Below are 21,839 nucleotides of genomic sequence, written 5' to 3'. Positions count from 1 at the left end.
GACAGTTCTGTATCAAAGCACCTTCTCACACAAAATCTCTTGTACGGATTTGCTGCTGTCACTCAATTGTCACCACAGTTCTTTCTGGCGCCAACATCCTGCTGTGTTCAGATCACCTCCAGAGCTCCCAACCACCAGAACAAGAAGGATCTGAATGCTGCTTTGAGCAACAAAAGTCAGTGGAGTAAAAATGCAAGGACACCAGAGAGACTGCAAACCAAAGCCAGGTCAAAGTAGCCAGTGCAGAAGGCCTTGCTTTTAAGCAACATCAGGACCCTGAGACATGAAGCTGGATGATTTCTGACAGGATAGCTTCTACCTAGAGCTGTGCATTACCTGCTTGCTGGCATCACAGCAATGCAAAGCTGGCTTTTGATGCCCTCCAACACAGGTGGGCACAGCTGGGTTACTGGAGAGCAAAGGTGGCTGATAGCAACTCTTTCGCGTGTAACTGTCACCTCAGTAACTTTTCAAGGGGGAAGCAACTCCTGTTGCTCAGAAAGAGATATTCCTCAACCCCTTCAGGTCTGCCTGCTACTGACCTGGAAGCTAGGAGAGCAAAGTGAACTGGTACTGCAAGGTATCTCCTACATGATGGCCAAAAGGGAACACAGTCATACCTACCTCAGACCCTTCAACAGGAGGGGAAACCCCCCCCCCAGCCAGCACTGTTGAGGCAGAATTCAGGCTCCCTATCCCATAGCTTTCTCTTCTGAGGAACCTGTGACCAGCTCCTGCTCTGCACCCTCCAGAGTACCCATGGCCAAAGAACAGGAAAGACCAAACACACACTCCCTCTTTAGGAACACTACACTGCTTCCAGCAAAAGATGATGAGCTTTGCACCTGTCTATCTGTTTCTTCATTGTGATGCTGGTATAATGGATTTATGTAATTTGGAAGCTAGGCCGACTATACTCCAACTCTGTTATTACCTGTATTAAACGGGCAGTAAAAATTCACACAGTTTGGATGTCATAATTGCCTGGATCAATTAAGTCATAATTGCTTAAAGGATAATTAAAACTGCTTTCCAGGGAAGTCTCCTCTGCACCTTGCACTTTTGGACCCATTTGCTGACATCTCTCTTTCAGGACAGAGTTGAATAGAAACATAAAAAAAGTGTTATAACCTGTAACATGCCCTGATGAGTTTCCTGATCGAGTGCTTCAATTTATGGCTAGATTTGAGGCAAGTCTGTCAACAGCTTCCAAGGAGACTGCTTTCCCCATTGGCTCTTCCGGTAGTCTCAAGTTCCTCTTTGAGTAAGAAGTTAGCCTCCTGCCAGGTCTTCATGAGTGCTCTGACCTCTCTGCAGACACAGTGCCCCTGGCTCCATGCATGCAAATGTCTTCAGTGCCTTGGCAGCTGCTAAAAGACTCAATTCAGCTCTAATCCTCCCTTCCAAGGTATTTCAGGCTTAAGAAGCTCCATTTCCTACCCAGCTCTGTGACTCCTCATCAAGGTTTCATGGGGGCGGGTCAAACCCTAATCATTTAAAGAACAAAACAAAGAGGCTCATCTTGATATTCCTCCTCAGATCCAGACACCAGAAGAGATGCACAGTGAAATAAACTGCTCCTGATCACTTTGCTTCCTGCTCCCTTTTTAAAGTATTGTGCAGGGTGTTTCTCTTCCTCTGTCTTGCATATCCTGAACTCCAAGAGATCTCTCAGTGGTCTCTGCAACATGTCTCCAGTATTTCCAGCTTGCCAATCACCTTCCTTCTTGAAGGCAGCAGACTTTCCACTCTGCAGTGGGGACCTCTTCTCCCTTTTCCTCCACATCCTGCCTGACTCCAAGACAGGAAAGCAGTGCTATTAGCAGCAAATCTGGGTGAGACATCTATGTTCTTCCCCAAAGAGCCCTTGAATGCACCCATGTCTCTCACTTCCCCCCTGGACTGTCCCAACTTGGTATGCATGACAGAAGGGTTGAACTTGCACTGTGCTAAGTCTAACAGCTGATTCCCAAGGTCTAGGCAAAGATCAGCACACAACCTGGTCTGCCAGGAAGCTTGGGATTTAATGGCGCTCTGCCTCTGTGCCCAGGGTGAAGAAACCTTGGAAGAAACCCTTGCAAGTTACCTTTGGCCACCTCCTACACTATCTGGATTAGGGCAAAAGGGGAGCTTGAACTGCAGGGGCCCATGATCTTCCGGGCTGAACTGCAGTTTTAATTCAGGCACCTTTGCAGTTCTTTTCTTGGCTCTGAAGGCAAGATCCTGCCCTTTTCACTGCTCATCCTTGCAGGCTGCCACCACTGCTGAGCCTGGCAGTAGCAGCTGAGAAATGCTCAGATGGCTGTGCAGGGTTGGGCAAGGACAGCACCATTCACTTCCGGCTAACCTGGAGAGCAGCAAACACTGAACCCCGCAGAGCACAAAGTCTCACTCATGGCCTAGGAGTGGAGCAGGTCACTATACAAACCGTGGTTTTCTTTTGCAGGTGTATCTCCTTCCCCACTGCAAGTAAGTACTCAGCTTGAAGAGCAGCTGATACCAAATCTTCAGGCAAGAGAAGCACAAAGGAAGACAGACAAAACCCTCTGGAGTATGTTAACTGGGAGAAGGGCAAGAGGAAAGCCAACTGAATAGCTGTGCTGCCCAGGAGGGCTGGCAAGGCCTGCCAGGAGCTGCAAGAGCACAACTAAAACCTCCACAACTAAGAGCTCTGGCTCTGCCTTTAAACAAGCTGCCACAAGCATAGTCCAGGTGCCGCAAGGGATCTGAGGAAACAACACACACTGGAACAAGGGAAATTCCAGTTAGATAGCAGGAAAAAAAAAATTTAACAATGCAAGTGTTCAAATACTGGGGCAGGGGCTCAAAGGAGGGAAATCTCCATCCTTGGAAATATTCAGCATTCAACTGTATTGGTCTTTGTGCAACATGCTCTAACATCAAAGTTGGTTCTGCCTTGAGCAGGGCCCAGGACCAGAGACCTCCACAGCATCCTTCTCATCAGAGCTAGTCTACAATTTCTACATTCTGATAGTGTTCACAACATTTTGTGGGCAGGAGATGACAGCACTTGAAAATCAACCTAGTTTTTTTAAAAGGAGAAGGATGTCACAGCCCCACCTCTCTGCACATTAATAATTATTCAGCTATCGTGTGCAAAGTTCAGAAGGGCCAAAGAGGCACAGAGTGCACATCTGCAACGTACTGGTTGTCCAGATCCAGCGTGGACCACCACTGCCACCCACCATCCTACTTATCACCTCCCAGTTTGCTGACACTTTGTCGTGGCCACCTGATGCAAGAGCCATGGATGGATGACTTTGGATATTGATGTTCTCCACTTATTCACACCACCAGCACAATGACAACTTCCCCAACCATCACGCATGTAACCAGCCTTGGAGAGACCATTCTGTGACCAATATTCAGCTTCTGTGGTTCGTTCAACCCCTGGTCTATCTGCTGATCCTTACAGCAGGAGCCCTGTTGGGACCATGGCATGGATGCCTGTGGCAGTCACTGCCTCATACATAATCCTACAAAACACAGGTAAGACCATCAGATGTTCTCATCCCTCAGAGCATCTCTCTCCAGCACACCATGAACAGTCCCGAATGGGAGCTAGTCCTTGATTCAGTTCCTCCAGCATCCACCCCCGCTGGTTTAAGAAGCCAGGAAGAATCAATCGAATGGAGAGAAATGACACTAGAGACACTTTTGCACTGAAATGTCATATTCTTCAGAAGAGCCCCAGTAACTTTGTGCTTGAGGTCAATTCTCACATCAGCAGTGTTTCCATTTCCATGGAATGGGCAGTGCATTCACCATATTTTCTGCTGAAAAAGTGATTTCAGATGTACATGTACATAAAGAATGACAACTACATACAAAATATGTAAAGATGTCATCACCCACGTCTTTCAGCAGCAGGCAACTAATGATCTGCACAACAAAACACCACTCCTACTATGGCAGACAACCCCCTGCCATCTCCCCAAAGGGCCATGCTTACTCTCAGCTCCTGGAGGTAGCACTGTACAGGGTCATAATCCACCACTGGGAAGAGGATCTTCACTCCCACACTGTTCTTCACCACTCCTCGGGAAAATGACTTTACTGGCCGGTCCACACTCTCCAGATGCCGAGGAATCTGGTTTGGGTTCAGGTGGATTAGGACATCATAGAAATCCAAAGGAGGGCGGAAGACCATCTGCAGGGAGAAAAGACCAGTGCTACTTGCAATATAGGACACAGGAGGGCAGGAGAGCTGGGAGAGATTTCCTAAGTCATTATTCGCATTTTCTTCCCTCCTGTCCCCCACTACCACCTTGGAAAACAGCAAGTGAAAGTCAAAATTTTTGTGATGTGTCAAAAGTTTGACAAAATGTCTCTAGAAAAAATACCTCTATGGTGGAGTCTCTGGGTGCTCCAGCCCCATCTGGTCACTACATTTACTTTGGGCTGAGACACACCTGGTCCATCATGTGCTCTGCTCACATCAAAATAGGATGCGACTCTCACTCTCCTGCACCCCACACAAGTGTTATAACCAGAACAACGTCTAGAGCGATGTGGTTCCCCCTTTAGCTATCTCCTCGTGGATAAGCTAAATGTTCTCTGGACCAGCAAAGTGCACCAGTAAGGACACACTTCATTGCTGCAACCCAACCTTCTAGCAAGCTAAATCCTTTTGAGAGGGGAACTGCTCCCCAGCCACATCAGACATCTAAGCCAGAAGATCACTTGTTTTCCCCAACCTGTAAAGGAGAAGAAGGAAAAAAACCAAAAACAAACAAACAAAAAAACCCACCAACCACACCACCACAACCCTAACCACTACATATCATATACCACCAAGGTACTTGGAACAGGAATCTGAACTCTCCAGGGCTAGGGAATGGTCACTGAAGAAACAGGGTTGACAAGGTTGTCCTCTCCAGCTTTGACCACAGACCCCAGAAAGCTCTTTTTTGAGTACAAGATGGTGGGGTAGTCAAGAGAGGGACAAATGGCAAGCTGAGATAGGATAAACACGGAGTGGAGCAGAGTCCCAGGAAAAAAAAAAAAAAAAAAAAAAAAAGGAGAGAGAGAGAGAGAGAGAGCGCGCACGCGCAAGAGAGTCAAGAAGCTAATAGGAGCCAAACTGCACCACAGGGAACACAAGGAGCTGCATAACAATAGGACAGCTCTGTATGACGAACAGTCATCACCCCAAAGGACAACAGCATCTTCCATCAAGCAAACAGAGGGCGAGAACATGCCCCATTAATGGAGGGGAGCAATCCCAGGCACATAAATATTTAGACAGGCAGGATCTGGCACTCTGAATATAGCTGTATTAAAATGGAAAACTTAAAACCATGTGTACGTTTCTGTGGAATAAATGACGTGGGGACATGGACGGAGCTATCAGACACCACCCAGCAAGGCGCTGGCAGAAAACCAGCTGACAGAACTGGTTAATAGCCAAGTTGGAGAAAACGTATCAAGAACAACAGCAATTGGCAACAGGTCCCCGCTTTGGTCCCCACACAGTCCTTTTCCCACCAGGCTGACAAAGCCCATGGCTTATTCCATCCCCTGGGGAGCAAAGGAATGAAGCTCACAGACCCACTTCTGCATCCATGTGAGAAGCAGCACATCCCCCAGAACCCAAATGCAAGGAAAACCAAAACTTGGAGCTCCCCTTGGCACATCTCTTTAGACATATGACAAGAAGAGGCATCTCCAAGTTGCACTGGAAAGGTTTTTCTCTCCTCTCAGCCCCACACTTTGCTTACAAACAGATTAACAGCCCTGGAAACAGTGCCCCGTGTTTATCCCATTTTGATGGCAAATTCATTTCCTGCTTCACAGGCTATGCCCAGAAACTCTGCTCAGCACAGTCACCCCAACTCAGGACTCCTTTCCTACTAGCACAGAAAAAGACCCAGCAGCCATAGAGTATCTGCAAAGGAGCTGAAGGGACCGCAAATCCCTCCACTGACAACAGCATCTCTGACTCACAGGAAGAAAAGCCTGCATTCTGTTTATTGTCAGCAGTTTAACCAACTAGACAGCCACCTGCCATCTCCCTGGCCAAAAGCATTAACTGAAATTCTCAGGATAGCACAGCTGCTGCCTGGCACAGCCCTGGGCTCAAGAACAGACCTTTTATTCCAGTGATGATATAACAGATGTGAGCGGAGAGTTTCTGTGTCCTACCTGTTCGTTTGCAAGCCCAGCACAGGCTGTCAGAGCACAATGCTGACATCTCAGGTCCTATCTGACCCACCTGCAATGCAGCTGCCCTCCCACCCTGGGGAGGTCCCATGCCAGGAGGAAGCACAGCCAGACCTATTCCAGACACCAGATCAAAGAATAAGTCTTAAGACACAGAATAAAAACATAGCTGCAGCCAGGAGGGAGAGGAAGGTAGGATAAATCTGCCTGCACTTCCTGAGGCTTTCTTCCTTACAGCCAAGCTGAGGGGTGAAGGAGGAAGGAAGCTTTCCGGGTTTTACCGCTCAATTCACTTCCCACAGTCAGTTTGCAGATCACTTCTCCTCCCAGCCAAGCAGTTCACAAAAACAGCAAGAGGGAAGAAACCATTGCCGAGGAGGCAGAGAAGGCAACAGAAGTAGTTCTGGGCAGCTTTCCACTCATCGCAGTGAATCAAGAAGTGCTGAGAACCAGGCATGAGGACCCTGACCAAGGGAAAGGGGAGCTCTCCATACCCAACCAATGCTGTCATCACCCTACGCTCTGGAGAGCACAGGTCCTCATCCACTAGCTAGGACCGTGGCCAAGAGCTGACTGCAAGGTTCCTCACCCGAACATGCAGCGCAGAGGCCAAATGGATGACACAGCCATACGCTGCCAAGGATGGACATTCATGGGACTGACCATGTTACCTGACATCCCAATCAATGCTCAGGCTGATTTCTGGGATCAAAACTGACCATGCTTGTACATGGAATGAGAAGTGAGGAGGCAGAGCAGGGAGAGTTACAAAGTCTTTGCTATTAACTGCAACCAAATGCAAACCAACTACAGCAGCTGTTTGCTTCACCTCAGTATGGTTAACATCACAAGCACAGACACAGAACAGGCAGCGAGTCTGACGGGTCCTCCTGGGTGAACATTCCTCCCACCAGCCAGCAAGGACTGCCTGTGACCTAATACCAACTTTCAGGCTGTCTTCTGTTAAAAATATACCACCAGGAAAGGCAGTGCTGAACTACAAATAGGCTGCGCTTATATTTCCCAAGAAGCAGTCTCTTGTTTCCCTCCCTTCCACATTTTGGAAGGTCCAGGATGCAGACACAGATGGAGCATGCCAGTTAAGCAGCTAACACACAAGCAGCAAAAACCTAAAGCTGCTGCTTCAGTGAGACCCCTCGGAGACCCCACAGATGCTCAACTGGTTGAGAGAGACACTTACAGCTTTGGAGTAGCTCATTACAGCCCTGGCTAAACTTAGATTCAGAAAGACGAGTCCTCAGGTTTCATTCCGCTGCAGCAATACCATCGTCTTGAGGAACAAGACGTTTGTCATCCCTTAGCTGCAACGCACGTGGCTGTCAATACCAAGACATGTGTACCAGCCTGGGAGATGAAGCAGGACCTGAGCAGATACCACATGCATGGGTACAGTGCCCTATTCCACAGGTTCGACTGCTGAATAGGAACCACGCAGGCAGCTTTGTAAAGCCAGAATGCCTCAACCACAATGCAAAAAGCAGTCTGCCAAACAACGCAGGAACACAAGAAAAGCCAGAGTATGCTTGAACCAAGGCATGCCGTGATGCTCGGCCCTGTCCATCAGTCATGCCACAGCACTGAGTGGTGCCCAGAGCTCCCTGCACGCCTAGGCCCAAAAGATTTCCCACCCAAAACACCAAGTCAGAGCAACAGTTTAGAGAACCCAGTGACAGCCCCATTCCATAGCATGTTTAAGCAATTTTCCCATGGTCACATCAGGAGTCTGTGGCAAAGCCAGGAACTGACCCCAAACCACCCAAAACCCAGCTCCAGGCCCCCACAAAATCTTCTTCTCCATCAGCATCTCCCAATTTCCTTGGGAACTGGTAGCACTCAGCCTTACCAAGAGGAGGTCCCTACGTATACCGGCATTCAGGACACCCAGTCAATATCTTACACAGAAGAAAATAAGCCTGAAGCCCAAACCGGACAGTAGTCACATCTGGACATCGGCCACAGTGTCCTCAGTGATCTCATTGTAATCATTATCAAATCGGAAGCACTACACCAGATAACAATCATTTACCAGATAGGCCTAGCCCCCGCTTCCTTCTCCCCTCATTAACATTCCTCACCCACCACATTTTCCATAATACAGGGAGTGCTGTAGATAAACTGATCGTTTAAAAGGCATCAGGAGCTAGCAGGTTCATTTCCTTCACTAATAAATAATAATTCAAGGAACATGAAACTACTAGCAAGGCTTCCCCCCAAGGGGCTGCTCAGAGATATCCACCCCTGCTCTGGGAACAGGCAACGTGATTAAAATGGACACCCAGAGCCTGCAAGTGTATTCCAGGTAAAGGCAAGGGCAGCCAAAAGATCACAATTAGCCGTAATACCAATTCCAGAGGACGTAGAGAAACAACAAGGGGGTCCAGGCATATCTTGGCAGAAAGCAGCATAGGGGAGAAAATAAGCCTATAAATAAACAAGCCCCCTCCCTGCAATTTCCTTTCTCAATCACTGTAGAAAACATCAAGGCTGTAGCCTGTCCCCACAGCATCAACTCTGACCTCTCTCGAGGGCCTTGTATCCAGGCCCAACCTCCAGCTTACCCAGGCTTTCTGTGACAGATCTCCAAGACGGGGCACTTTCTGGCCAAACCCAGAGCTCAGACTCCTGTCCAGGAGAGAGCTGCACATGATGGTGGTGGGAGGGACCAGGAGAAGCCACACAATCCATCCATGACCCAAACTGAGAGATCTGCATCAAACACAGCTGGGAAACAACAGTCACACCTCCTGCAGCAGAGGCTCCACAGCCTCCCTGGGCTCCTCAACACTTTCGGAAGTGGGCTCGAGACCAGTTTCCTAAACTACTCTTCCTCTGCAAACTCCGCTTCTTGTCCCAAGTGAACACAAAAAATGGATTTTCTTCCACTTTGCAGAACTGCTCCCCTCCCCCTTTTCCTTAAAAAGTTATTTGAAAAATGCTAGCCCATCTTTTTTGTCAGCTCTAGACCAGCTGGTCCTACTCTCTTCAGCCTTCCCTCCCAGATGACACTTTCCAGACTTCTCTCACCCTCCTGCGGTCTTCCCCAGTTGTGACCAGGGCTCTCCTCACCTAATGCCAACCACATAGGGGTCTGCATAGGAGCTAGCCCTGCCAGGTCCCCTTTAAAGTCAGGAGGGACTCATCTGATCACTTCAGATACCCACTTTGGGAAGAACTGTACCATAGCCTGGCAGTGCTGTGGGGAGCTGAGGAGGGCTAGCTCAGGTGTAGACATCACTCGGTCACACAGACACTGCACATACATTTCTACTGCAGCTTTCCAACACACCCTTGGCTCACATACACAGGCAGGAGGCTGTTCCCAAACTCACTCTCCTGTCCCAGCACGCTGGCCACATCGCTTGCTCCATCACCTCTTTGCTGCTCATCTCTTCAGTCCTCTTTCCACTACAGCATCAACTACTCTGCTGCTGCACTGAACTACCCTGAGCAGGTGCTGTGCCCACAGCACTGAACTTGAAGATTAGCAGTGCCTAGATGGTTGAAATACTGCTCTCTGCAGGAAACCAAGCTGCTAGGAGAGCTTGTTTTGAGCATGGCCCAGAGTGCAACAATTACAGAGGTGATACATTCTAAGCCGAAGTGATAAACCTGAAATCCTGTTGGCTTGACAAACTCCAGTTCTACTTATTAAACTGCATCTCTGCAGATCCCATCTGCAGCCAGACACACACCCTTCCCATTCAGAACAGCAGCACAGTCATGGGATGAGCAAATGCGCGAGAGCTGCTGCAGGGCAGCCCAGGTAGGGGCTGTCTGCCACAGGCTAGATAGACGGCATCCTAAGGCCTCCCCTCTCTACCATACAGGAGCACGAAGAGATCTCATCTCCATCCAGTTTTCCAGCTACAAATTCATGTGGAGGACAGCTGATATCAGTGATTCCTGCCAGCACTGCTTCCCAAAAGGCCTCTCGGACAACTGTTCAGCCACCGGATGCAAACACACCTTCTCTGGGACACTTTCAAAGAGCAGCTGCTTTTGAAGCTGTTATTTCTGAATAACACACAGCGCAGGTGCCTGACTTACCAGCCACAGGACAACCAGAGTGAGGAGGAGGAAGACGACTTGACTAACTCACTCAGACTGCGCCAAAGCAGGCAACAACTCTCTGGCTGGGCACAAGCGCGGACAGCGTTATGGCACCATTTCTAAAATTTTTAGGAGGCTCCCCTCCATAAATCATCTAGAGTCTGTCATTAATCCAGAAAATCTCTACAGCTATACCTTCATCCTGTGCTAATTACCCCCTAATGACTACCTTCTCTTACCTCTTGTTCAGCCAAGTGCTGAAGAGGATCGCAGTCTCATCTCCCTAATCGTCCTTTAGCACAACATCCTGGATCCTTTTCAGCCTGGACTTTGCTCTGGCCATGACGCAGAAAGGAAGAGTACTTACCGGCTATTCTGTCTGTTATCATCTTCCTCTTCCTCCATCCCACAATAGACTCCTGACAGGAGGAGCAGATGTAGCAGTGGCTAAGGGAGGGCAGAAATTCAGTATGCAGTGACCAGGAGTGTATCTCCCTCCACCGGCCAAGAGCTGTGGCAGCCTGACGAGAGACTGATTCAGGAACAACCCTCACATTTGAAAGCAGCCAGCTCCACACAGCCTCATCACAAGAGACACACTCCTTGAGAACAAAGACTTTATCTGCACCATGAGGACAGGCCCCTGCTCTTCTGCCTTCATCCCTTTACACCAAAATACTCCAATGTCTCCTGAATTATATGAGGTTCAATATAAAAGGCTTCCAAGCACCCAAATGCACAGCAGCAGCATCAGAAAACACCAAATAGAAGAGAGCAGGATGCAGCACTGAGCTCTGCTACTGACTTACACATGAGGCTCCCCTTCTTCTAACCATTGGCACCTACCTCTTTCATATAATTCCTGTACTCCTCTAAGGAAACAGCCAATTGCAACAGTGTTTTACCTCTTCTCCCAGATGCTGGCAATCTAAACCCTTCACAGTTCTCGGCCAACGCCCAGCACTCTTGAACATGGGATGCTGCTGCCAAGAGAAGCTGTGCATGACGTGGCAGGCCGTCACACCTCAAAGCTGCCAGCCCTGGCATTCAGCTCAGCCACACTCCAGGGTGGCTCCAGAGGGCAGCCCCAAGCAAAATCAAGGGCCTTCACTTTGCTAGATGCTGTGCAAATGCACGAAGACAACAACTGCCACCAGAAATCATACACGGTCTATATAAGTAGACCTGAAAGCAGGAGAAAGGTGTCTCCAGTCTTAGGAGACTGGCACTTCAAAACCAGCATCCTAGTCCCAGGATGTAGCAGGGTCACTGGCCTTGCCTGTAGAAGACAGGCTACAGAGCCACAGCTAAAAGCATCCACATCATAAATCAGACTAAAACTGCAGAAATTAAGCATCTGGCACATCGAGAGTGGCAGTCAAGCACTGATACATCAAATCCCAAAAGAAATCTATCCTGTGGACAAAACCAGCGTTTCTATTTTATACGTGAGGGCACCAGTATAGGCCAGAGGTTTTTGCTCATAGTCCTGAAAGACAAGAAAGAAAATCAGATCTCCGTGTCCCCAGTCTTGCTCACTATACAGCAAAGACACAACAGCTTGGATTTTAACTCTGCTGAAAGACCCCAATTCAGGCACACATAGGAGCCTAGACAGCTGAAATCACACTGCTCAGCCAAGTAGCTCATGCACCTTTCTTTAAACCAGTTCAGGTGAAGACCTTTATCGTCCCCAGCCCCTAACCTTTTCCAACTGGAGTTAAACCTCGCATTCAGCCAGAGTCCAAAATACCACTAAATGGATTTGTCCAGGGCTCTTTCATCTCAACACTTTCTCTTGAGGCTTCTTCACCACAAAACCTCAGACCAATTTGACTTCATTTTCTTTTCCTGTCCATTCAGGATACCTGCAAGCTCATCCAGGCCTAAATGCCTCTGGGAAAGGCCCAGCAGCAGCATCTGCCACCAAGCTTGACTCAGGCAAAGCCAGAAGTGGAGGCATACTGCAGGGTCAACGCTGGGGAGATGCACCCGATGCTATGCAAAGCTCCAAGACAAGCCTGAAACCAGAATGAGCAGTTTCCCCACTGTCGGAGGTAGGGAGAGACAAGAATTAAATGGAAACTGGCTAGCAGCTTGGGTGCTCAGATCATGCAGACACACCTGCACATGGGGGCAGGACTTGACTAGGCAGCCTCCATCCCACATCAGGATGGCTAGACTGCCCCGTGTCCAGCTCCTCCCCCCAGCTCATTCAGGCAAAGCCCAAAAACCCTCGCGCAGGTACCCGAAAGGATTACCTTCACATCCTGGCTGCTGAGCGGGTCCATGAGCTGTTCCTCCAGGGCCCGGAGGGACTCTGAGGCTAGCACAAGAAGGCGCTGCAGGATCTGAGGAGGGAAGAGAGCTAGAGGGTAAAACTTGGGGGTTTGCAGAGAGCGGAATGGACATGACTAATGCACAGGGCCGGTGGAGCTCAATGCACCACTGGGACCACTGAACGGCCCCCATCTGGCAGCCACTGCAGGGCAAGGAGGGAAGGCCCCAGCTCACCTGCGCTGAGGGTCGCTCTTTGGTCCACATCGAGGTCCACTTGTCTTTGGGGGTGGCAATGAACATGATGGGAAGGCGAGAGCGAGCAGCCACAAACTTGTTCTTGATCTCCGTGCAGTCAGCATCTGGAGAGGGCAGGCAGATGGATCAGATGCTCTGTCCCCTCCACACCCATGTAACACAGCCCAAGAAAGGGCAATATCATCAGCTTTTGTCCTCTTCCATCCTCTGCTCAAACCCTCTGATCGCTTGTCCCTGTGCAGCCAACTCCCTAGCAGCCTGGACCATGGGCAGCAGCCCTGCCCCCGTTTCTTGTTTCTCTTATTCAAGCTCAAAGCCCCAACAGGGGAGGCAGAGTGAAGAGGCAGCAACTCCCAAAAATTAACCATTAGAGCCCACCCCTGGCTTTCTGTCCATGATGTGCCCACCACGTACCACAAGGCAGCAGGGTCTGCATTTGACTCTCAGCAGCCCTCATCCCCTGGCACATCAATTCCTTATTCCTGTTCACCTCCACAGGGGAAAACAAGGCTTGGGAGCCTGCCCATGCCAGGTCCAGTCCCAAAGAGTCGTTCACAGTTGCACAGCCTCTGGGCACAGGTGCTTTTTTCATCCAACAGATCAGTCTTGCTGAACAACAGGCCAAGTTGGTTGAGGGTGAGACAATGTGACAGACAGCAGCAACATAAACCAGATGCCAGGACCACGTGGGAAACACGGATGCCAGGGCAAGAGCAGTTTGGAAACTGCCAGGGCAAGAGCAGTTTGGAAACACAAACCTCTGCCACAGCCCCTGCAGCACACCAGCACCAGCCAGCCACTTCTGTCCCACAATGGTCAAACTCCCCTGCCTGGGCTCAGAGACACAGCTGCACAAACAAGCACAGTGCATCAAGGTGGGGGAGAGTCAAAGTTATAGCTATTGTCCCAGAGGCACAACTAGCAAGATGAAAAGAAGGATTCCCCAAGACACCATCTTTTCCCATGACTACATTATGGATAGATTCCAGGGACACAAATGAGCTGCCTCACTTAATAGTTATCCAACAGTGTTTGCAACGAGCCTTGTTCCTTGCAAGCCCAGCCTGCGTATTTCTTCTTCTTCTGTCTCTGGGAGACACAAACGTAGGATGAATCCCTCAAAGAAAAACATGCAATCGAAAAATCAAGACTATCCCCTCTTCATATCCCATTCCCTTCTAATCCCCTCCTAAGGGAGGCCAACAGAACACAGGCAAATGATCTACATCTCCTGAACCCCACAACATACAAAGCAGAGCCTGAACACTTCAGACCAGAGGCAAGAAGTGGCTCTTTTTGCTCACCCCATGGAAGGATGCCTGTATCTCTCCGGCTCTCAGCAAGATGGCTCATCACACCAGAAGGATGGCTGCTGGCCAAGAAAGGTTTAGAGGTGGCAAGCCCAGCAGTACAACCAGCTTTTGTCCTTTCCCACCCAGCTTTGGCCGGAGTACTTCCTTGGCATCGCTGTTCTGCTGCAGCTGTGCAGAGCCAGCTCACACAGGGGATGAGCCTGATCACTGGCTTGAACAGACATTTATCATGTGGCACTTGCCAACTCCTTGAAGATAAACCCTTGCAACAGAGAAGGAAATGCCAATATAAACCTTGACCACCTCCTCTCCAACCTCTGGGATGCTGCTGCTGCAAAGCAGCACTGAGGGCTGCTGGCAGAGCAGAGAAGAAGATGCTGGAGCCACCTTGTACAGCTCAAAAGGAAAGCTGATGACATAAAAATCCCTTGGGGTCTAGTTACTAAATTCACAGAAGCTACATCCAGCTCAGGAAGTCTCCAAGCTGCAAGTAGCTGGAGGCTGGGAGAAAACTGGCGGGAGCACTGCTATACCCTTGCTCTGTTTTTGCACTCTTCCTCAGCATCTGCCTGTGGGAAATTTTGGATACAGGATGCAGGGTGAGATGGATCTTTGCTCTAACTCCACACGGCCACACTCATGTAGGCCCAGACGTGGTTCAAGGCACAGTCATTCAGACTGACACAGGCTAGAAACTAGTGAGGTTATGAGCTAATGAAAGAGTTTGTTTTCTGATTTGTTTTTAAGAGGAAAAAATAGCTTTTTGGCCAAAAACACTTCCTATTTTTTCATTTATAAAAAAAGAAAAAGCTGAAGGGTAGAAACATATCAGTTTCCAAAAAAACAATTCTCCCTCTCAAAAAAGAAAGAGCCGAGGGAGTACCGAAAACCATGGGAACAGCTGCTCCCTCCAGTGTTGCCCACAACACTCACAAGCAGCTTTTACTTTTCTTATTTATCAGCTTTAAAAGTTCAGGTGTTGCTATTCCCCCTGCCAAAGCTGAGACGTGTCTGCAGTGTAGCGAACAAGCCATGGCCTTTTCCGGCCCCCATGTTATTCAAAAAGATGATCGACAGACAAGACATTCAAACAGCCCAGGATCACAGGTTTGCCTGTATGTGCCAATATGCTCCTTTGGAAACCAGAGACACATTCACCAGGAGATCCACAGAGCTCACGAGATAAAAAAGTTCAAAGCCTCCCCCCGTGCCTCTGAGCACCTGGATGATTGAAGCCCTTTTTCCCTTACAGGTTTCTAAATCAGGGACTAGCAGCTAATGCCTGTGCTTCGTACTGCTCAGCAGGGCTCTCAAAGCAGATGCAGGGTAGGGAGGCTTTGCACCTTCCCACACCAGCTCAATCAGCGGCTGAAGGCGATTGCTCTCCCAGTGCAACCACCAGGCAGCCAACACAGAGCAGGAGCAAAGCTTCTCCACTGCAGGGCAGAGGCCTCAGCACCAGACTACCCCAGCTGAGCTCTGCAAAGGGCTGTCATCCCACTCCCCTTTGGGTCTCGCCCAGCCCAGCCCCCATGTTGCATCTGCCCAAAGCAGTTTACACAGCAGCCTTAACTGCATGCTGGTACTCTGCAACCACCTGCACTTGTAAGCACAAGGAGGACCTTCTCATGCAAAACAGTCATGGCACCTCAAGGAAGGACGAGATGAAGGACAAGTTTACAAGACACAGAAGCAAAGGCATGGGCCAGAAAGAGCCAGGGCAAAGCCTCAAGCTAAAAGGCTGGCTACAAAGGAGCAGAGGGCTTCAAAGGCACTGTGCAGTCCAACACTGCCCACGCTCACAAGAGATTTCAGTAATACCACAAAGCAACACAGAACTGTCAGCCAGATCACCTCTTCACAGGCAGGTATGAGAAAAAATAAAGCAAAACAAAAAAACCCCACAACCAAACAAACCTTGAAGCCAAGTTAAACACAGTAGGAGAACAAGGGCATGGAAAACCTCCTTGCCCCAGGCTGAAGCTGTGACATTCCACCATATCTAAGACCCCTAGAACTACACGCTGACCCAGGAGGGCCCTAGACCTTCATGCCATGGCTCTCCCACAGCTGTGGCCAGGGCCACCTGGGAGAGTCTGTGTGCTGCCAGCTCACCTGTGAGGGCTGCATTCAGGTTGACAATGAGAGGGCTGTTTTTCCAGTCAAAGGTTGCCAGGAGGTTGAGGAAGCGCAGAAACCCGACCTGAGGAGAGCTGCAGATGAGAGAAAACAGCTTAATGCTGGCATTTACTGCCCTAGCCAATCACCATGGCAGGAATGGGGCTTTGTGAATAACCTAGCAACAACCAGGGCACACACAGCCCCAAAAGAGATGTCTGAGCTGAGAGAGAAATCCAGAAGGAGTACAAGGCATTTTGCCTTCTCTGGGTCCCTGAGAACACAGGGAAATCCTTTCCCCTTGTTCCTTCCTCCTCAGGTTAAAGAAAGAAGAAGAAGAAGAAGAAGAAGAAGGAAAAACCTCAAGAGACTGAAACATTTCCCCCAGTCTTCCCCATCTCCTGCAGCTCCAGGCAGCCTGCTGTCTAGGGGCAGAGCAAGGGGGAACCAGAGACAGGACTGCTCCCATCTCCAGTGTGGCTCTCAAACAGGACCACAACAGACACCAGCCCAAGCTCTCACTGTACCTGTTTCCCTGTCATACAACACACTCACAAAACAAGACAGCTGGAAGATGGGGCTCCTGCTAACAGAGTATTTCAGGAGACAGGAAAACTTTCCAGGCAGTAGACAGTTACTACTGTTATTTCTGGGAAGGAAACCGGATCTCAAGTGCAGGACAGACTAACCTTTGGGCTCTACACAGAGCATAAACATAGCCTTTAACTTCATTTCACCCCCTCTGGGCTGTATCCAGTCCACCTGCCAGAGATTGCAAGCAATTGGCCCCAAGGAGATATTTACCAACACTCTGCTCCATTTAGCTTTCAATGGCTGGCCTTCTGCCCTTCCCCTGGGAGTCTTTTCCAGGATAAACGGAGGCTGCAGCAGCCAGCACCGCCATAACATCACTCCCAGGGAACCCAGGAGTATCAGCATGCTGCTAACCACCATGCATCCGTCATCTCTACTTCTCCCAGCTGTTCCCCACAGGCCAAAGAGTCCCATTAGTCCTCAAAGGCACAAAACACCCCTAGCAGTTGATCCTGCCCCATAGCAGAGGAAGACCAGACTCTCACGTACACCACATCTGGAAAGAGGCATCTTAGGCCACTGCGCTGTGATGGTGCCATGGAGGCACTGCCTGTACTCAGAGGCCAAAAGGACAGTGGCTCCCATCCTTATCAGGTGAGCACACAGCCACCACTGCAGCTGGCAGCCCACTGCTTCACCCCACTCACTCTCCAGCACAGCGGCACTTGGGGCAAGGGATAGATGAGGCCCAGCAGCACCAACAACCTCTGCCTTCTCCAACCAGCTGCACCCAGCAGAGCTTGGGACAGCTTTCCGGCATTACAGGGTCCTCCTATTCGCTTTTGCATGCCAGTGGACGGACCAGCTCTCTCAGCACCTCCTGCCCTGGCAGCATCCCTCCTCACTCCTTCATCCTATCTGCACACTGAGCAAGGAAAAAGGCAGTTAATCCCCATCCGGTCAGCTTCGGTTCCCCATCCTCACCTGGGCGGAGTGAAGGGGGCCGGGTGGAGGAAGAGGTATGCCACAAGGAGGTCCACGCACTCGTCGGAGATGTGGTCACTCAGGAGCTGGGCGCTGACCCAGCGCTTGGCCAGCCGGCAGGTGCTGCCAAAGGCAGGGTGCTGCTGCTGGAGCCTGTGAGGAGAGAGAAAAGCATCCATGACTGTTCAGCTGAGACATCCTAGGACCCAAACTGCCCTTCTGGCATTCAACAGAGAAGAGAGAAGCAAATCTCTGCCAGGGACGTGCGTTCCGTGGCACAAGCACAGGGCTCTCTTGTGGGTGTTGCATTTTGAGAGAACAAAAGGGTAATGCTACCACATGCTCCCCTGTAACTGTGCTGCGGTTCGGTACTTGTTTCCCTGTACCAGTGAGTGGTACAGGGAAACATCTGACAAGCAGGACAACCAGCTCTCTCCCATACCCACATTTGCCCTCCCCCCCCACCCCCTCCCTCAGAAGTCTTCCTGGCTCACAAGGAAGGCTGAGGGACCTCTTCCCTTTCTACAGTGAACTCTTCTCTGCACCATCACCCTCCATCATCCAAAGACACCTCCACACCAGCTCGCAGCCACAGGACATGTCCTACACCCAGGCATCCCAAACACTCTGCCTTGCCTACCCATGCAGGGAGCTGGTTAGATAAGGCAGATGCAAGGTCTCCAGTTCCAGCTGCTGAGACTCCTCTGTGTCCTGGTACTTCAGCATCCCTTCTGGAGTGACGACTTCCTTCAAGATTAGGGGCTCTCGATGATAGGCCACTTGGAGACGGAAAACATAGCCATCCTGAGACAGGGGCAGAAGGTGAAGTCAGGCTTGGCAGCAATATATGCAGGCTGCTGTGCTACTCTGCACCCCAGGCACAGATGCAGCACTATCCTAGCCTCAGCACAAAATATTCCCATGTTCTTTACCGGGTCCAGCACGGGCAATGACCACTCCCATAACTACCCTTGCCTTCCTCTTCAGTAACAAGGCACCATCACTCTGCAACTATAGAGTAGACCTCTACCGCTCCCCTACCTTGTACACATCGGTATGGGTGACTGCAGGCCTGCAGATCAAATGGTGCTGCTGCTGGAGCAGCTCAGCCAGCTGGAGGTGGAAAGCCGCCTTGATTCGCTTGATGGCTTCTTTGTCCTGCGGCCACCGGCCACTGCCTTCCATGTGGCACACGACTGAGGGCAAAGGGACAAAAGGAGGCCAGTGAACCCCAAGGAGAAACAAGGTGTTAGAGGATGTAGCAGGGACTAGAGGTCACAGCACAAAAGCAGGGGGAGCCAGGGCTCTGGTCCCACCTGTGACACACAAACAGAGCAGTAACTGAGTTAGTGTTGCCTCCTCCCTCTGCTCCCTTCTAGTGAATCATCTCCTGCCCACATCTCTCCCCACTTACCTTTCAAAGGCGATATGTAGGCTGGGCAAGGCTTGTCCTCCGAGGGAAGCAGCAAATCTTTGTTCCTGATTCTGGTATGGAAGGAATAAACCGGCTTCATGGGAATAGGAGGGAAGACCTGGGATAGAGCATCAGCAAGGGACTTAGAGCAGTGAGCAGAGCCCATGCAGCAAAGCGCACCCCTTGACCCCAAGCCCTCCCACCTCAGCAAAGCCCCCTGACACGGAGGGCTTGACCAGCCTTTGCACAGACAGCCCCAGGGATGCGACAGCATAAAAGAGGTACTGCAAAACCTCTCAGTAGGCACAAAGGCACAGACTAATTCTGTGTCTCCCTGCACTCCGAAATTCAGCAGGGCCAGGGCCTCCCCTCAGCTCTTTGCTGTATCCACAGCACGCAGGCTGCACCTAGGAGCACTCACGTCTGTGTACCGAAGCGCCGGGTGAACACCCTGCACAGCCGTCACTGTCAGCGGCAGCCCTTCCAGGTTCCAGAGCTTGCGGCTCAAGTCATCATACGAGCAGACAACGCTGACCATGGCCTCCTCGCCGGTCCCCGAGGCCTGCAGACACCCAGAGAGTCTCTCAGTTTGCATCTCCCGCCCCCAAGGAGATGAGCACTGGCACTGATCTTGCCTCCCTCTCTGCCTGGAGAGGCAACTGAGCACCAAGGAGCCAGGACTGCCACTCAGAGAGCAGCTTTTTGCAAGCACGCTCAGCAAGTGGGGAGAAATAGGAAAGAGGAAAGCCAAGAGCAAATCTGTTTGTGGCTACCCAGCAGTCACAGGCATCCCAGTGGCTGCTTATCAAGCGGCAAGCAAAATGAATTCCTGTAAAAACACTACGGCAACACGAAGAACTGTATTGCCGCTGCTCTGCCCTGTAAAGAGAGAAGCCAAGAGTGACTTGGAAGGTGAGAAGAGATCATGTATTGGCCATGGCAAGATGCTACTGCTACTGCCTCCCTTCTGCATACCAATACCACCAGAGGCAGCAGTTAACAGAAACTGCTCAGACTACATCCTTAGCCATGGCAGAGCTGTGAAGCACAGCAAAAACAACAAGGAAGAAAAGGAAACATCCAGAGCAGCTTGAAAGCCCTGGGGAGGGCATTTAAGATGCACAGAAAGGAGAATTTCTGTTGTCCTGCTGCTCCCCCCACCCTGAAGTACAGCAGAGAAGCCTAAATGAGGAATAAGAACAGACACGGACTGCTCAGATGCGGCTGAATCAAGCTATATATATGTATCCAACCAGTCTGGATTTTACAGCAGACCAGCAGCACCCTCTGCAGGGTGTGCTGTGAATGACAAAATCCTAACCCATAAGAGGTTTCCAATCTCTATAGTCCATCTTCTCTCCTCCATCCCATCCCTTGACCACTGCAGGCTTCCCCAGGCTGTTTGCACAGAAGCTACAGCCACTAGAGGAGTATGGTCAGACACCCCTGCCCACAAGAGCGAATTTCTCCTTTGTTCCTCAAGGACTGGTAGAGATCAGACCCCTAAATCCTCAATCCAAAAAAGAGCATCCCCCTCATCATGGGTTTACCAGCTTTGCTCACTGCAGGCTAGCTTGCACAGACAAATTACACTGCCTCTCACGCCACAAGCAATAGAAACTAGTATCCTGTCCCAAATGTGACTCCCTGCTTTGGTGTAACACAAAAAGCTCAGATCTGAGAGCATTGCGCTGGATGCCTCAGTGTTTGCAGACAAGCGCTTTCCTTATCCTTTTTGGGAACCAGCTATGAGCCTCAGGACCACAAATCTAAAATTAATTCCCCATAGCTCTTCCCATACCTCCCTTCCCTAAGAAACCTACAGCCCAGTCTGGAACTGGGGAAGCAACTGTACCTCTTGTCCAGTCTTGATCACAGACTCCAGCAGGGCTCCTGTGTAACAGATAGAGGATTCAGGAATGTCTGCATGGCTACATGAAGGAAGACAAGAGAGCATTAGAGCCAGGACACATCACCCAAGCCATGCTGACATTGCTTGCAGCACCCATAGGCAAGGGCCAGTCCAAACCCAAGGAAGACCTTCCTATATGGGAAAGTCATGGTAAGGAGAACGCCAAGATCTTTGTGCATTCCTCCCATGCCCAGACCGCCTATCCAAAGCGGCACAGCAACTCACACAGCTTCATAGGATTCACAGCCAAAGCTGCCAACGTGCAGCCATTCTTTCCAGGACCTCTCCTCAAGTAGGTATAAAAAGGCCCAAGCAATCCCCTCATTCTTCACAAGAGGGTCTCATTTTTGGCAGTAGGTCTCAACCGCTACAGGGAGGTTTTCCACTGCTTTAGGTAGACCCAGCCTTGTGGACCACTACAGGGTCTCATAGGATTTCATAAAACAAACCATATGGTCCAGATGGGTTCTCTTCTCAGCTCTGCCAGTGATGAGTGTCTCAACATCCATCTGTAAAGGCAGAACCACTCTGCCTCCTTGCCTTTAGCAGTACCACAAATGCCAGCTACAATGTCACATAGTTGCCCTCACCACATTCTCTTGGGAAGCAGCAAGGAACATCCAGACCAGAAAGCTGAAATGACTTCCTTGCTTCACAAAGCTGAAACAACCCACAAAGTCCCCCAAGACCTGATCTGACAACAGTGTTACCTCAAGGGCACTATAGATGCAGCATAAGCCATGCAGAGCAGCAGTGACCCCCCACAACCATAGGT

At 50.2% G+C, this 21,839-nt stretch overlaps 1 protein-coding gene across 2 annotated transcripts in view; it reads right to left on the bottom strand.

Annotated features, from left to right (window-relative positions):
• Positions 1-21,839, bottom strand: part of LOC135325146 (nucleolar protein 6-like) — a 36,697-nt gene that overhangs the window by 6,462 nt on the left and 8,396 nt on the right. The window contains exons 14-23 of one of the 2 annotated variants that reach the window (XM_064502806.1): positions 21,008-21,083; positions 19,574-19,714; positions 19,153-19,270; positions 18,780-18,934; positions 18,379-18,542; positions 17,739-17,891; positions 16,218-16,315; positions 12,769-12,893; positions 12,516-12,605; positions 3,974-4,171 (exon numbers count right to left, since the gene is read on the bottom strand). In XM_064502806.1, the coding sequence (XP_064358876.1) occupies positions 3,974-4,171; positions 12,516-12,605; positions 12,769-12,893; positions 16,218-16,315; positions 17,739-17,891; positions 18,379-18,542; positions 18,780-18,934; positions 19,153-19,270; positions 19,574-19,714; positions 21,008-21,083 (1,318 nt within the window). The remainder of the gene's footprint in view (positions 1-3,973; positions 4,172-12,515; positions 12,606-12,768; positions 12,894-16,217; positions 16,316-17,738; positions 17,892-18,378; positions 18,543-18,779; positions 18,935-19,152; positions 19,271-19,573; positions 19,715-21,007; positions 21,084-21,839) is intronic. The other variant, XM_064502807.1, reaches the window with a different exon arrangement.

This window comes from Dromaius novaehollandiae, chromosome Z (genome assembly GCF_036370855.1).
Source record: "Dromaius novaehollandiae isolate bDroNov1 chromosome Z, bDroNov1.hap1, whole genome shotgun sequence".
NCBI classification, from domain to species: Eukaryota; Metazoa; Chordata; class Aves; order Casuariiformes; family Dromaiidae; genus Dromaius; species Dromaius novaehollandiae.
This window is presented reverse-complemented; position numbering and strand designations above follow the sequence as displayed.